This window comes from Leptodactylus fuscus, chromosome 2, assembly GCF_031893055.1.
Source record: "Leptodactylus fuscus isolate aLepFus1 chromosome 2, aLepFus1.hap2, whole genome shotgun sequence".
Classification (NCBI taxonomy): domain Eukaryota; kingdom Metazoa; phylum Chordata; class Amphibia; order Anura; family Leptodactylidae; genus Leptodactylus; species Leptodactylus fuscus.
Genome location: NC_134266.1, coordinates 213,858,726 through 213,875,694, shown reverse-complemented (window position 1 = coordinate 213,875,694; position 16,969 = coordinate 213,858,726). Strand labels below are relative to the sequence as shown.

Genomic DNA, 16,969 nt, shown 5'->3' with positions numbered 1-16,969 from the left:
GAAAGTGGCAGAAACATAGTGGCAAAAAAACACTACATTTTTCAGTACCTGCAAACTGGATTGAATTTTGGCTAATCCCATCCACACATTGCAGAAAAAAAATCTGCAGCAGAAGAGCTGTGTTTTAAAAAACGCCTGCATTTTTTGAAAATCGGTGCATGTCAAATATACCTACGGAAATGCTGGTGTATTCTGTATAGGTACAATAGAGGCAGAAAGTACTTTGTGGACTTTCTGTGAAAAATGCTGGGGGAAAAAAGCTATACGCTTCCGCCATGTGTTTAGCTACACAACATGGGGCCTTAGCCTAAAAAGAATTTACACCACCAAAATCACTTCTACACCACTTATACGCTATTGTAGAGCAGTTAGAGCCATTGTGAGTGTGGTTCTGCTTACAAGAGCCCTGTCATCACTACGCAGCGAGACCTCTTAATCTTTATTTTAATGGACAGTGTTGGGTGGCAACCACTGGGAAAAACGGGTGCTCTGGCAGACCCAGCCATGCTTCAGGTGCACTGAACAATTCAATTGCATGTAGATTAAGGGAGCCTTCACACGATGTAACGCTGCACTCATTCTGATCGTAAAAACACGTTCAGAATGAGCGCGTAAAAAGCAACTCCCATTGACTTGAATGGGAGCCAGCATACGTGCGCTCCCCATTCAAATCAATGGGAGGCTTTTTTCCCTATGCTTTCAATGTATTACGCGCGTATGACATTGAAAGCATAGGGAAAAAAGCCTCCCATTGATTTGAATGGGGAGCGCACGTATGCTGGCTCCCATTCAAGTCAATGGGAGCTGCTTTTTACTCGCTCATTCTGAATGTGTTTTTACGATCAGAATGAGCTCAGCGTTACATTGTGTGAAGGCTCCCTTAAAGTTGTTTTTCTCTTTATGCTCCAACTGCCTTTACAACAGCATAAAGGGATGTAGAAGTAAGTAAGGTAGCGGTAAACATTTTAAGCACACAATAATTTAATTTACATCTTCCACATTACAGAAGAGGAAAAGTATGCCTTTGTAAACTGGATTAATAAGGCATTAGAGAAGGATCCAGACTGCAAGCATGTCATTCCCATGAACCCAGACACAGACGACCTCTTCAAGGCAGTAGGAGATGGGATTGTCCTCTGGTAAGTGTATTTTGCTTTCTCTTCTCATATATGTGAAAACTAGGTGGAGGAGTTCCCATAACATTCAGCTCGTGCCCAAATTCACAGAACAAGAAAACACATTGTTGTGTTTTGTAATAATCTAAATATGTTGTTGGGGCTTGCTAGGTGAAAGATATGAATGATGTATCCTTAAGATCAGTATCAAATTGGTGGGTCTCCAAAACTCGACATCTCCACAGCTTTTGCTAGTCCACTAGTGCCAGAACTAACCCAGAGAAGCCTTGTTCTCCGAACCTTGTCATTGCAGCTCAGTGAAAGATAAGGATAAGTCATGAATAGCTTTAACCTAGAACATGCTTTTAAGGACAGATGCCATCTCTCATCAATGGGATGAGATATTCTAATAGTGACTATATGTCTTTTCCAGCAAAATGATCAACCTCTCCGTTCCAGACACAATTGATGAACGAGCCATCAACAAAAAGAAGATAACTCCTTTCACTATCCAGGTACAATGGATAGACATCACTGACCCTTGTATTCATGTGAAAGCATAGTAATAGTAAACTGTCAGTTCACAATCCATTAAACATGGAGAATAATTCTGATTCTGGACTAGATCTGCTTGCCCTATATTGGATGATCTCAATGTCTGCACTTATTTCAGTGTGTTGTGAACTGTTCAACCTATGACTTTACTGGTATTAGGGTGAGGACCACAGGATGGCAACAAATTGTGTGGCTATGGATTCACTACTTTATTACTCACTTCAGGCCTGCTTCACATCTGCGTTCGGTATTCCATTTGGGGAGTCCACCTGGGGACCCCTGAACGGAATACCGAACACATTGAAAAGCAGTTAGCTGAGACACCACACGGATCCCATAGACTATAATTGGTTCCGTGTGTTTTCCGTGCGGTGTCCGCACTAATCGTGTGAAAGAAAAGTGCTGCTATGGAACGCAGACGTGAACCAGGCCTCAGCTGTATTTTTAACTTTTGAAAGTTATGGCACCATGGATGACTACTGTATGTTGCAACATATTTTCAGTTGTTTTTACTGCCCTCTTCTGGTAGTTTCTCTAACCTCCAAGTAAAGCTAAGACAGATATAGTGAAATGCAGCTTAAAAAGCTGCAGAAAAAAAGGCAGCAACAACGCATTGCATTTTTTCCCCTAGTGTTTTTCATTGCGTCTTTCTCTGTTTTTTTCTTTCCCCTTTGAAATCTATAGGGAAAATCCCCAGCTAAAATTAACATTTTGTGTTTGTCAAAAATGAATACATTTATGAGGAGGATTTTGACAGCGGAATTCACGTCATAATCCTCCTCCATCAATGTTAGTCTATGTAGAGGGATAGTTTTTTTTTTTTCGCTAGCGTTTTCTTACGCTAGGCGAAAAAATAAATGACATGACTTTTCTTCAGGCGTTTTCCGCCTGAAGAAAGCAATAGAAGTGAATGGGAAGTGCAAAACACGCATTTTTTACGCCCGTTCTCTTTAAGGATGGGAAAACCGCCTGGAAGCGGTTTTTACAAAAAATGGTCCACAAAAAGCGGGCCAAGGTCCAAAAAACGCGCGCTAATTAGATAGCGTTTTTTCACGTGTGAATTAAGCTTAGAAATACACATGTAAAATGTAGTTAGCCATTGAGCAAAAAGATGCGCGCAAAAAGACGTGCGTTATACGAAAAAGCCATTGAACTCAATGGCTAACTACATTTTACACCAGGCATGTCAAACTCAGGGTATCCCGAGGGCCACATGAGTAACAAGAGGTTGTTGCGAGGGCCGCACACAGCAGCTAATGGCTAGGGCCTAGGGGACTGATCACTAATACCATGCATCGCAAAAATCCGGCATTTCTATTGCAGGCTACATAGAGTAGCCTACAATAGAAAGTATAGAATGACAGGCTGGAGCCTCACAAGGCTCCCGGCTGCCATAAAAATGCACGCAGGCCCTGAATCTTGCTCCGGGTGCCTGCGATTGCCGGTAAAATGGCACCTCAGTTAAAGCTGGCAGACACCATTATTGTGTTGGAGTGCTCGAGAAGGGTTGGAGTGCTGGGGAGGAGGGGGGTGCTGGGGAAGGGGGGGGGGGGCTGGGGGAGGGGGGCTTCTGGATGTCTGGCCCTTCCTTGGGCCTGAGGACTGTTTTTCCCACCCACTTGTAATTCTTGCACTTGGGGGTTAATAGGAGCACTACAGACTGTAATGCTCCAATTAACCTGCAAGTGAAAGAATTACAAGGTGGGTGGGGAAAAAAAAACAGTCCTCAAGCCCAAGGAAGGGCCAGACAGACATCAAAAAGCCCCCCTCCCCCAGCACCCCAACCCTTCCCCAGCACCCCAACCCCCCCATCATCATAATCGCCCCAATCTACCGCTCACTTTCCCTGTCGAGACGGTGACACTAAGCCAGCCCAGGACAGTTTGTCCTGGACTGGTTTAGGTTAAAAAATGCCGTCCCCCCCGGGGCCCCGGCATAGCGCCACCTGAAGTGGTCGCTTCATGAGAGGTGCGGCGCTGCATATCCCTGCATATGACCTGCTTACGTGAACAGCAGCCGCTGATCACGTAAGCAGGTCATATGCAGGGATATGGGCCAATGAATGAAGAGCCGGAAGTGCTGATTGTGAGTTTTGTACATCTGCGGCCCGCACAAAAGTCTCAAACTTTGTCTCTAAAGTTTAGAGACAAAGTTTGAGACTTTTGTGAGGGCCGCAGATATGCCTGTAAAGGACCGCATGCGGCCCTCGGGACGCATGTTTGACATGCCTGTTTTACACGTGTATTTTTACACGTGTAAAATGGACAGAATACACGGAGCGTAGACAGAATACATGGAGCGTAAACTCCGTGTGAAGGCACTCAGCATTTTTTTCTTCTGCATTTCCATGGAAGTCAAAAACATTGTGTTTCCACAACCTGCGGCCTTAGACTAAAATCAGTTTACTTTTTTTTTTTTTTTTTTTTTAATCTGCAAAATTATGACTATTACAGGAACCTTATTACACCCGAGTGAATACACTGTAATAAGCTGTCAGACTGCAGGTGCCCCATTGAACAATTGAATGTGTTGAATCCAGTTGATCAGCTTTCATTGTCAGGGGAAGTGACTAGTTTCCACTGTTATTGCCTTTATGCAGATAATGTAGTTATATATGGCGCTCTTTTTAAATGTACTATATGGTCAGACTGAGGGGATTTAATGAAATAGTTAATATTTTGGCTTTATATCTGTGCTTCAGGAAAATCTGAATTTAGCTCTGAATTCAGCATCAGCTATTGGGTGTCATGTAGTCAACATTGGTGCAGAAGACTTGAAGGAAGGAAAGCCATACTTGGTACTGGGACTTCTGTGGCAAGTTATCAAGATCGGGTTGTTTGCAGACATTGAACTGAGCAGAAATGAAGGTACTAGCTATAAGAGTATTGTCCAGTCATGATCTTATTAAATGTCATTCTATGTGTATAATATAGACAATCTTTACAAAAAGTAAACTTTTCATTTTTGGGGTTTGGTATAATTTGTCATACAAATATATAAAGCAATTGTAAGTCTTTCTATTAAATAAATCGCAAGCCTATGTCAGGTCACTTTTTAAGGAGCTGTTCTTGCACAAGAATAACATATTGTATGTCTGCATGCCATGTCTGTGAATTTATGTATGTCACATACAGTACAAATTGCAGAAAATGTTGGCGAAATTAGACTTTTAATAAATGTTTTTTATGATGTCATGCTTATATATATGTTTACAAATACTAGAATCCTTTCATTGGATTAGACATATATATGGATTATAGTAAAGAAGGCTGTCTGTAAAGTTTAGCTGGCCCTACATGACATCGCTATTGACTGACACTTTCTCCCCACTCCACCATAAACATACACTTTTTACTGTTGAAAGGAGGGTAATAGGCCTTTATAACACCTTTACAATTGGCTAATCTACTCTGAGAAGAAATGATCAAGACCCATATCCACTTTTGGTCTTTCTACCAATAGCTGGCACCCTCAGGCCAGACTATAGTTTTTGCTGCTCGAGGCAAAAATTTAATTGCTTCCACCCCAAATTAGAAAATTAGACTTGATGACCAGTGCACATGCACACCACTCAGAACTGGAGCCACCTGACGCTTCGTTCACACTTGCACCCATGTCCAGTGTTTGCCATTTGGCCGGGTTTCCATCCTCAGCCACGGGAAAAACTGGACAGGGGACAGAATCCCGGCGGTCAGCTTTAAAACCCATTCAACTTGAATGGGTTTGTAAAGGTGACCGCCAGTGTCTGCCTGCGGCCTCTCCGCGGAGAAACGTTTTTTGTTAGCTGGATACAAAGTCGAACATGCAGGAATTTGTGTACGGCTAAAAAAAAATGGTTTCCCCGTGGATAGGCCGCAGGCAGACACTGGCGGTCACCTTTACAAACCCATTCAAGTGATTGGGTTTTATAGCTGACCACTAGGTTCCCGTCCCCTGTCCAGATTCCCCAGGGCTGAGGACAGAAACCCAGCGGATTGCACACACCGGACACGGGCGCAAATGTGAATGCCCCCGACTGGTATATGTCACTGAGCTCCCGAGTACATCCAGCTCCAGGAATTGGACAAATCCAGAAGGGGCCCGGGGCAGAAGTAACATAAAATAAAAATATCCTTCCAGTGTGTACATGGTTTTAATTGCCTCAAATAAACGTTCTGTCTTTTTCTTGTGCTGAACTCTCCTCCTGTTGTCTTATGTACTGCCAACACTTCCTTGCATTTAGCTGATCTTGCTTGGTTACTGCCGTTTCTACACATGGTGAAGTGGATTAGAGTGGAAATGCTCTGTGTACTGTCCCATATCACATCTAGGCTGATCCTGTTGATATAAGCGGGTCTTGACAATTTTTCTATTATGTGTATGGCCAGCTCAAACATTCTAGAGCATTTGCATTCTGTGCTAATCTTAAAACTTTCCTTGTTCTTTACAGCTTTGATAGCCTTGTTACGGGATGGAGAGAGCTTAGAGGATCTCATGAAACTTTCCCCAGAAGAATTACTTCTGAGGTGGGCTAACTACCACCTGGAGAATGCAGGATGCAGCAAAATTAATAACTTCAGTACAGATATTAAGGTATGTTTTATGAGCCAGAGACAAAGAAAACCAAGACAGGAGTTGTGGTTTAAAGTGGTGTTGGCCACAGCTATATTGAGATATGGAGAACCTTGTCCGTTAACAAATGATAGCTATTTACTCTATACAGGTTACATTTCGTTCCTAGCCACCACAGCTGCTGTGGACATGTCATAGTTGCTACGTGAGGTGATCAGAATACTTCTGTCTCCAACCATAATAGGATAAGTTTCTTCTCCTGATGCGACATCTGCAACATAATAATGACGGAATATCAAAATCAAATACAAAAACACATATCCAGGTATCATAGAACTGAGGTCCAAAGATATGTAGAAAGCAGGGGGAAGAGCAGGGCATTCCTCTAGGCTAAAGCCATTCAAAGAGGAAGGGGGTGTCCTCCCAAGAGGGTTTTAAAGGGGTTGAGGCTAGGAAAACCATCTGGCTTCCCCAATAATTAGCATATTATGTGGTGAAACTAAAACTAATTGATCAGGCATGGTAGGGACTAGAGAAAAAAAAATCCAACTACACCAGAATAAGTGGAGTGGCACCTACAGTAATGAAGGATACAAGAACTGGGGTTGGTAGAGGTAGTAAAAAGACCTCTTTAAAGTGGAGCTGTCACCAAGTTAAAATTCTAAATAACATACATCATTTGGCGCTTGTTTTACCCCTGAACAATTTGATGTTTTTTTTTTAAACTCTCACCATCCATTCATAAGATACGGCCCTGGCAAGGTTAAATCTGAGCTACCTCTTATTCTGCATTTTGGCCTCTGGTGTCTGATATGTATATTAAGTCTACAAACAGGATATACTGTAACCTGTATTATAATACAATGCAATAAAATATAATATATAACTTTTTTTTTATAGACATTACTGTCTTTGTGTTAGACAGCCAGGAACAGAGGTGACACTGAATGGATTTATAAGGAAACACATGAACTGGGTTCCAATATTTATTTTTCTCCAGTGCAAATGTTTAGTTTCCTGAATGTCATGTACGGCTTTCTAACCAGAGACAGATAAGAGTTCATGGTTATTAAAATAGTCTTCTGGCCACAACAAGTGGTTGGAAATGAGAGCCCCTTTCCATTCATTTCAATTGGCTGCCAGAGATAGTTGTGTGCTGTACTTTGGCTATCTCCAGTGGTCCTGGTGAAATGCACAGAGCAGGGGTCTACATTTCTGACCTCTACCTCATATCAAATTGGTGTATAAAACACCCCACTTCTTGTGATCAGTGGATGTGCTTGGCCACCACCAATCAGTAAGTTACACCTTATCCCATTAATGGGGGGGAAGTAACTTGTTGTGGCCAAAGTCCCCCTTTAATTTTACTTGTCATCATGAGCCATTATGTTTATTACTAGTAAGAGACTGGATAAAACAAAACTGACACCGAATGAACTTTTTTGGCTGACAGATATCAAATGTGTATGGCTTGAAAAGAGACTGAACTAGAAGATGAAATAACTTCATGTCCATACAATTAATGATCTTCCAAGACTTAGATGTTGATGACCTGTTCTGGGATGGCCATCAATATCAAAGTGGAGCGAGTCTGTCTATTGGCAATCCCATCGATCAACTGACTTTTGGTGGCCCTAGCACTCAGATAAGAGTTGAAGTTCCTTCAGTTAATAATAGGAACATGAACCATTCATTGTGTAATAGTTGTAGCTAGTATTGCAGCTCTGTTTTTTTCAAGAAAAAGTTTGTGTGACCCAAGAACGCAACATCCCAAACTGAAGAGACTACAGTGCTCCCCTGAATGCTGTAACCCCGCTGATTTAATATTATACTATAGATAAGTCAGTTTAAAATCCCAGAAAACCCTGAAGGCTGGGTTCACACAGAGTTTTTTGGGCTGGATTTTGATGTAGAGGCTGCCTCAGAATCCAGTCCAGTGCACCGGCATCCAGTCGCGGCATTCCACTCCGGATTAGGCCCAAATGAATGTACCTAGTTGTGAGGGAGGTGTTGTGCCATGGACACTGTGGTAGATTCCGCCGTGGAATCTGTGACAAGAAAGGGCAGATCACTTCTTTTTTCCATGAGCAGCACAAAACCGGATTCCGTGTCAAAATCCAGTCAAAAAACCTTGTGTGAACTCTTTAAAGTTATTCAAGACTTCTGCTTAGTAGTCAGTGGTTAAATTTCACTGGTGATAAGCTACCCCATAATGAAAAATAAAAAATCCTAGCTAATGCTGATCAGAAGTTGGCTAGGTTCTGTTTAAGCCCAGGGTTCCACGTTGCGAAAATGCAATAGTTTGGCAAGTGCGAGAACGCTACGGCAAAAAATGCTGTGTTTTATATTACTTGCAAAGTGGATGGGATTCTGGCACATTGCAGAAAAATATCCAAAATGGAAATGCTGCATTTTCGAAAACGCAAGCGTTTTGGAAATTGCAGCATGCCAATTATACCTACCAAAATGCTGGCGTTTTCTGTATAGGTAGAAGGGCCCGTTCACACGGAGTAAACACACATGTTTTTTTGGCAAAATACACATGTAAAAATAAGACTCCCATTGACTTGAATGAAAAACACATCACAATACACATCAAAATACTCGAGTAAAATGTCATTGAAGTCAATGGGAGTCTTATTTTTACATGTGTATTTTTTTTTACACGTGTATTGTGCCAAAATACACACACGTTTCGTTTACTCCGTGTGAATGGGCCCGAATATAAGCATAAAGTCCGCAAAGGAAAACTCTGCAGACTTTCTGTGACAAACTCTGCAGAAAAAACTGTGATGCATTTCCGCCATGGTCTTTTCCATGGGTTAAATACTGATGACCTATCCTTAGGATAGGTTAGCAATGTTAGCTTGCAGGGTTTCAACACCCAGCGCCCCCAGAACAGAATATTCCTCTCTGATATACCTTGTATAGCTTGGATAGATGCTGATTCTGTGATGGATAGAAGAAAGCTTCAGAATCTTGTGCTGCTTATATTCATGCAGTAGTTTTTTTGTTTATTTTTGGGGGGTGGGGGGGAATATTGGCATAATGCAAGCAAGGAAGGAATTTTGCAAAGAAACTAAATGTCTTACATAAAGTAACTTCACTGTTACATGAGATTTATGATTGCTTTATCTTATTTTTCTTTTAAGGACTCTAAAGCATATTACAATTTGATTAATCAAATTGCCCCCAAAGGTGATGAAGAAGGAATACCAGCTATTGTCATTGATATGAATGGACTCAGGGTAAAATTTTATTTTCCAAAATTACTATATTCTATAGCAACATGGCAAACACATCATCCCATTTCATGTGTCTGGCTGTACAGTGAGATAAATATCTGAAAAATATAGATTTTATTTGTATATACATAGATTTATATATTTTTATATATGGTATATAGATGTATATATTCGTAATTATATAGATTTATATAGATTTTATAATATTATGTAGTGATATATACAGCATATAATATAAAGCATGCCTATGATTACTCTTTTCAATCTCTATTGTATGATTATTTGAGAATATATATTATATCTGAAAAAAAATCTTATTAGAATGTAATACAAATTAAACATATGCCTTCATGCAATGTTTCTTAGTGACTTCATGCAATGTGTAGTTACACTCTTAGGGGGTGTTCATACTACTGTTGCTAATGTCCGTTGCTGTCTTCCATTAGAAAGCAATGGATATTGGCAGCGGTAGTGTGAACGCCCCTTAGAAGGACATTCCTATAAAACAACAATTAATGTGCAATAAATTTGTCTAAAATAGCCAACATATTCAGGTTTGTAGAACAGAATATATGTACACACCTTAATGTTACTGACTGACCTAGTTGCCTTCATATTACCTGGTCACAGGAGAAAGAAGATCTAAAGAGGGCAGAATGCATGTTGGTACAGGCGGAGAGATTGGGTTGTCGCCAGTTTGTGACCGCCACAGATGTTGTGCGTGGAAATCCAAAACTTAACTTGGCTTTCATTGCAAACTTGTTTAACAAATATCCTGCACTGCATAAACCAGAAAACCAGGACATTGACTGGAGCTCAATTGAAGGTAAAATAGTCATATGTACAATGCAAAAATATCTGAGATCTCTGATATATTTAAAGAAAAAACAAACATTCAGGCAAAATATAACAATTTCTCAATTGTAATAGTTTTATTTTTGAAAAGTGCCTACATATTGCTGTTATTAACTCACTATGAGCCCTGGTGGTTCTGTGATTCCTCCTGAGAATGACCATCTGATTGCCCACATTTACTGATTTATAGACAGTGTAAACTGAGTCGGAATATGTGCCATATTTATCACAGTGGCCGACGCCAGTTGGTAAATCTGATATGTCTTTAAACTAATTTGGTCCCAGAATATTTGTGTATATTTTAATGGAAATTGGTGCAATTCAGCACATTTAAGTCATGCACATATTCACACAAAGCTAGTCCATGAAGCCACAACTCTTGAATATGAAAACAAACGGCGTCAAAACAAATTGCGTCAAAACGAACCATGATACACATAAATTAGGTGCCAAGTTTGAGGAGCAACCAGAATAGTAAATCTGACCCAATGTACCCAAAATTGGTGATTGCAAATACTCAGTAGCCAGGTAGTTACTGCTAATATGCAGGCCGGCCAATAATAATATGTACAGCACTGGACATGCTACAGATGCTACTAAGTTAACATTGACTTGTTACAATGTGCTGAAAATGAAATGCAACAAGGGCACACACAATTACCTTTTTGGAGCAATGGCAATGGACTTATTGCTCCAAAGAGTTCATTTACATTCTGACAAAAACAGCCATATCAGGCAATGGAGATGCCGATTTGCAATGGAAAAGCACCATTGCATTGGATGTCCTTAACCTATCTATTTACAGGGCTGGGTTGATATATTGGGCTCTGAAGACAGGACCCCTTTAACAACAAAGTCACTGAAAAGTCAATGACAAACCTGAGATAATGCTTTGTGCAACAATGTTGTTAAAGCATTAAGCTTGAAGCTAAACTCTGCTACATCTGTAGGTGTTCCTTGTGAGAGGGAACCAAAAAATTCCAGGGGCAAGATAAAGAAAATGTAGATGTGATACGACCCTAGGAAATTAGACTTTATACACTGGATGGTAGGATGTATAATGTGTTGGGTTTGGGTTTGCCATTGGGCATTTTCTCTCCCCCAACCGTAATTGCTTGTGTTTTGCTTGTCTCCTAAGTAATTGTGTAATAAGAATGATAGGAATAGATCAGCCACATTAAAAGTGAAGTCAAGTTATGATGATCCCTCACATTAAATAATATTTCTCATAAAAGGAATGGAATTATTTTTGCAGGTGAAACAAGAGAAGAAAGAACATTTAGGAACTGGATGAACTCACTGGGGGTTAATCCACGAGTTAATCATTTGTACAGGTAAGATCTGCAGAGGAAATAACGGTCCCGCACGCTAGAGACAACATGTGGGCGAATGTGCAGAAGTAAATAGTGAAAATGATCCTTCGGTCAAAAGTAATTTCACTGAGATGTTGGAGGAGGGAATTTGATAATTGTTTTTGCTTAAAAATAAATATTATATTGGCTTTTTCTAGTGACCTGTCGGATGCCCTGATCATATTCCAGTTGTATGAGAAGATAAAGGTTCCTGTGGACTGGAGCAGAGTAAATAAACCACCCTATCCTAAACTGGGAGAAAAAATGAAGAAGGTATCTTTCCCTATACAAACCTATTTAGGGACTTTTCACACCGTTATAGTGGCGCCAGAAGAAATGGTCCATGTATCAGCTAGATTTTCCAGCTTGAATACGACTTGGCTGAGTTAAAGGGGTTGTGCCATTAGGGACACTTAACCCCTATCCACCATCAGTAGAACAAAGGAAAGTCCCTCTAAAGCCTATTTGGGAGCAGAGAATTAGTGTGATTGCATGAGCGGCACTCCATGTATGTCTATGGGGTTGTGTGCACTGATGGAGATTACAATTCTGACAGACCCATAAAAAGTGAATAGAACACTGGTCACACAAGGAGGCTTTAGATGGAAGTTTGGTCCCCTGTTCTCCTGATCTCTGCAGTACCTGCTGGCCAGACCTCTAGTGATGAGATACTATCCCCTGTCCTGTGTAGGAAAGTTGAGTCTCATAACTTATTGTAAGAGGTGTCCAAGACACCCCCAGATTAAAAAGTGCTTTTTGTGGAGCACAAAAATGCTTAACAACGTTTTGGCATTTAGTCCTTCCTAAAGATGTCATAAGTATTTGGAGGCTTAGGACTAAGGCCCCATATTGCAGAAATGCTGCTTTTTGCTGCATTTTATTTTTAGCCAAACCTAATATTGGTTACAGAAGGAATAGGAAGTATCTAGGAAGTACTTATACGTTTCCCTTCTGCTCAATCCACTCCTGGATTGCAACATAAAACTAATTGACTGTTTTAGGTTAGGCCATTGAGATTAGATCAGTGGGGTCTGACTCTTGGTACTTCTGCCCATCACCTGTTTGAAGGGACCGCAGCACTTGTACGGGTGTCGTGGCCTCTACGGTGCTCACTCTTGTAAAACACTGTCACAGTCTGCATCAGCTGTGAGTGGTATTAGTTTCTCCATTCCCTTCAATAGGGATACTCTAATACTGTGCACAACCACTATGGATGGTGGGGACATTTTGAAAGGGTTAATAATGAAGACCATGCAGCGCTTGCACAAGCATTGTGCCTCAGTCAAAAAGCTGATGGAGTCCGACCCCTACCAATCTCCCATCCTGAGGATCAAGTTTACCCGGCTGTCAACCTCTTCAATGGTTGCTTTCAAGGGTATTATAGCCAAAACTGTTTTATGCCTTTTTTATCTTTCATAATTTCATATTACTCTTTTATAGCTCGAAAACTGCAACTATGCTGTGGACCTGGGAAAGAACAAGGCCAAGTTCTCTCTAGTTGGCATAGCTGGACAGGACCTGCATGAAGGAAATCGGACACTCACGCTCGCTTTGATGTGGCAGTTAATGAGGAGGTATAGTAAGGAAATGTGGGGCTTCCTTCGTAAAACAGTAATGTACAAAAGGGGATGCTTGATACCTATGCAGTGGTAACAGATGCTTCAAATCTCCTTGTCACGTATTAGGGTTAAGGTTAGGACTAAGTGGATAAATCAGGCAGATATTTATTACATCAGATTGACATATGTAAGGGGAACCTGTAAAACAAACCATTTTGTCAACTCTTAAGCAGTATTAGTTGTAATAGTCTTGTCTATAGAAGATCACTACAGTATAAATACTCTGATACATACATATTAATGGTACACAATAATGTTAAAGTAGTTGCCCGGCAGAATACTGTTGATGACCTATCTTTAGGATAGATTATCAATAGCAGATCCATGGGGGGTTCCAACTCCCAACACCCCTGGCAATCGGACTGTAATGACCATGAAAGTTACAAGTCCAGTCCAGATCAATTCAGTGCAGACTGCTGGACAAGCCATTTTACAGCTTAGTTTATCATATTGTTATCTACTGTATCTTAAAGATATACACTGAATATGCTATCGGACATTGGAGGAGGACAGAAAGTTAATGATGACACCATTATCAACTGGGTAAATGAAACACTCCAACAGGCTGGAAAATCAACCACCATCTCTGGCTTCAAGGTAAGACTTAGATAATGAACATTGAAGGACGTAGCATAAGATGCTATGCAATAAACAGCACATAAAAGATTTTTCATAACAGCAGAAACATATCCTTTAACTGATTGTTTTAAAGAGGACCTTTCACCATATCTGGGCACAGGCAGTGTTATATACTGCCAGAAAGCTGACAGTGCGCTGAATTCAGCGCACTGTCGGCTTTCCCGATCCGTGCCCGGTGTAAAGCGCTATCGGTCCCGGTACCGTAGCGCTTTACAGTCAGAAGGGCGTTTCTGACCATTAGCCAGAGACGTCCTTCTGCCTCGCGGCGCCAATCGCGCTGTACTGTGGAGCCGGGAGGAACACCCCCTCCCTCTCCTGATAATGCTCGTCTACGGACAAGCTGTGTGAGCAGAGGGAGGGGGCGTTCCTCCCGGCTCCACAGCACAGCGCGATTGGCGCCGCGAGGCAGAAGGACGTTCCTGGCTAATGGTCAGAAACGCCCTTCTGACCATAGAAGAGCTACGATACCGGGCCGTAAGCTCTTCACACCGGGCACAGATCGGGAAAGCCGACAGTGCGCTGAATTCAGCGCACTGTCAGCTTTCTGGCAGTATATAGAACTGCATGTGCCCGGATATGGTGAAAGGTCCTCTTTAAGAAAGAAATGTGACATACAACAACCTTTATGCAGTCCAAATGGTCTACATTGTCAAATAAGAACTAGAGAGCGGCACCATCACCACGTTACACTACACAGCATACATATGTGTGTGTAAATATATATATATATATATATATATATATACAGTCCTATGAAAAAGTTTGGGCACCCCTATTAATCTTAATCGTTTTTAGTTCTAAATATTTTGGTGTTTGCAGCAGCCATTTCAGTTTGATATATCTAATAACTGATGGGCACAGTAATATTTCAGGATTGAAATGAGGTTTATTGTACTAACAGAAAATGTGCAATATGCATTAAACCAAAATTTGACCGGTGCAAAAGTATGGGCACCTCAACAGAAAAGTGACATTAATATTTAGTAGATCCTCCTTTTGCAAAGATAACAGCCTCTAGTCGCTTCCTGTAGCTTTTAATCAGTTCCTGGATCCTGGATGAAGGGATTTTGGACCATTCCTTTTTACAAAACATCAAACTTAACTGAACTTGAATTGTTTTGTAAAAAGGAATGGTCCAAAATCCCTTCATCCAGGATCCAGGAACTGATTAAAAGCTACAGGAAGCGACTAGAGGCTGTTATCTTTGCAAAAGGAGGATCTACTAAATATTAATGTCACTTTTCTGTTGAGGTGCCCATACTTTTGCACCGGTCAAATTTTGGTTTAATGCATATTGCACATTTTCTGTTAGTACAATAAACCTCATTTAAATACTGAAATATTACTGTGTCCATCAGTTATTAGATATATCAAACTGAAATGGCTGTTGCAAACACCAAAATATTTAGAACTAAAAATGATTAAGATTAATAGGGGTGCCCAAACTTTTTCATAGGACTGTATATATGCTGCTATATAGTACCACAGTAAAATACATTTATATGCAGTTTGTTGTGATTTGTGGCTGAAGACACTGAAGGCTCCTACAGGTCACCTGTATAACTCTATATTGTATTAGTAATACTGATGAAAAGTCTAATGTATTATTTTTATATACCTATAAACAGGATGGTAAAATCAGCACCAGTATGCCTGTACTGGATTTAATCGACGCCATTCAGCCTGGATCCATTAACTATGACCTTCTGAAAACTGAAGACTTAAATGATGATGAGAAACTCAATAATGCTAAGTACGTGTACAGTAAATGTTTCACTACCCATAGAATTGTTAAATTGTGATTTATCTTTTTCATTTTGTGCCCATCTTGATCTTCCTGGCGCTGAGGACGCACAATAAATAAATATTATTAATATTATCAATGTTAAATAATCATCATCATCATCATCAAACCCTCTTTTGATGGATAGGGATTCTTGTTCTGACAGCCATATTTAAGTGATTTAAGAGCTGGCCACACATGCACACCATTGTCCTATTCACATGGAGCATTCAGGGAAATTTTTTGGTCCTTCTGATCATTGGTTGTCACTGAGATGGTGTATACATGTATAAACACTCAAAGCATGTTCACAAAGTGGAAATGAAAGATGGATTCCTGGTTTACTTTCACCTCCAATTCCTCTTCCATTTCTGCCCCTCTGGCCTTCTGCCACAGCTTTCACTCCCTGATTTGGCCCACATGAATGGGGCTAACCAGTGGCGAACCTTACGTCATTGAATCAGCAGCGGAATCCACGGCCATAAGATTGACCAAGACGTTTATTTTCTCAGGATCCTGCTTTGATCTCTGTCTCTCATTGAAAACCATGGGAGACAGATTTAAGGCGGAATCCATCTCTAAAGTAAAGTCAAATTCCGCTATGTGAACAAACCCTTATGGTGCTCATTGAAATAATCTTCTTTATTGTTTCCAGAAAGTCCCTTTTATTGAAGTTTAGAATACGTACACCAAGGAATTTATTAATACTGTAGAGAAGCTTTACAGATGGAATCCTTTCCCTTTTATGACGATAATGATATTTGCATCAGAGGAAATTGTTATATGGTCGTCTCAGATAACGGAGTCACATTTAGAAGATAATGGTCATAAAACTGCCTACCATATGCTGTCATTTCCACTGGAGTTAACATGTTGTTGTCTTTTCAATGCAGATACGCTATATCAATGGCGAGGAAGATTGGTGCAAGAGTTTATGCTTTGCCAGAAGACTTGGTGGAAGTGAAACCAAAGATGGTCATGACAGTGTTTGCTTGTCTCATGGGGAGAGGACTTAAAGTTTGATATGTTAGTGACATGTATACCATGCCTGCAGCTGCGTCTTATAAACCAATCGCCTTCACTCCTTGACTATAATGAACATCCCTTGTGTCTTTGAACATTCCTTGTACATTGTATTAGCTACAGTGTATCATTTGGTGAGAATTACTACTTGATAGCATTGGCAGCACTGATATTCGTTTCTTTGAGCACAAACTAATGCAAGACACATAATAAAAATGATTTTTTTTTGTTA

General features: G+C 40.6%; 1 protein-coding gene across 1 annotated transcript in view; it reads left to right on the top strand.

The window, feature by feature from the left end:
* The window catches only part of LCP1 (lymphocyte cytosolic protein 1), a 47,624-nt gene extending 30,655 nt beyond the window's left edge, over positions 1–16,969 (top strand). Inside the window, exons 5-16 of the mRNA XM_075265496.1 lie at positions 1,007–1,139; positions 1,549–1,630; positions 4,372–4,537; positions 6,100–6,242; positions 9,374–9,469; positions 10,097–10,292; positions 11,577–11,655; positions 11,832–11,946; positions 13,114–13,247; positions 13,766–13,889; positions 15,560–15,684; positions 16,608–16,969. Coding sequence (XP_075121597.1) covers positions 1,007–1,139; positions 1,549–1,630; positions 4,372–4,537; positions 6,100–6,242; positions 9,374–9,469; positions 10,097–10,292; positions 11,577–11,655; positions 11,832–11,946; positions 13,114–13,247; positions 13,766–13,889; positions 15,560–15,684; positions 16,608–16,737 — 1,523 coding nt within the window. The 3' untranslated portion in view covers positions 16,738–16,969. The remainder of the gene's footprint in view (positions 1–1,006; positions 1,140–1,548; positions 1,631–4,371; positions 4,538–6,099; positions 6,243–9,373; positions 9,470–10,096; positions 10,293–11,576; positions 11,656–11,831; positions 11,947–13,113; positions 13,248–13,765; positions 13,890–15,559; positions 15,685–16,607) is intronic.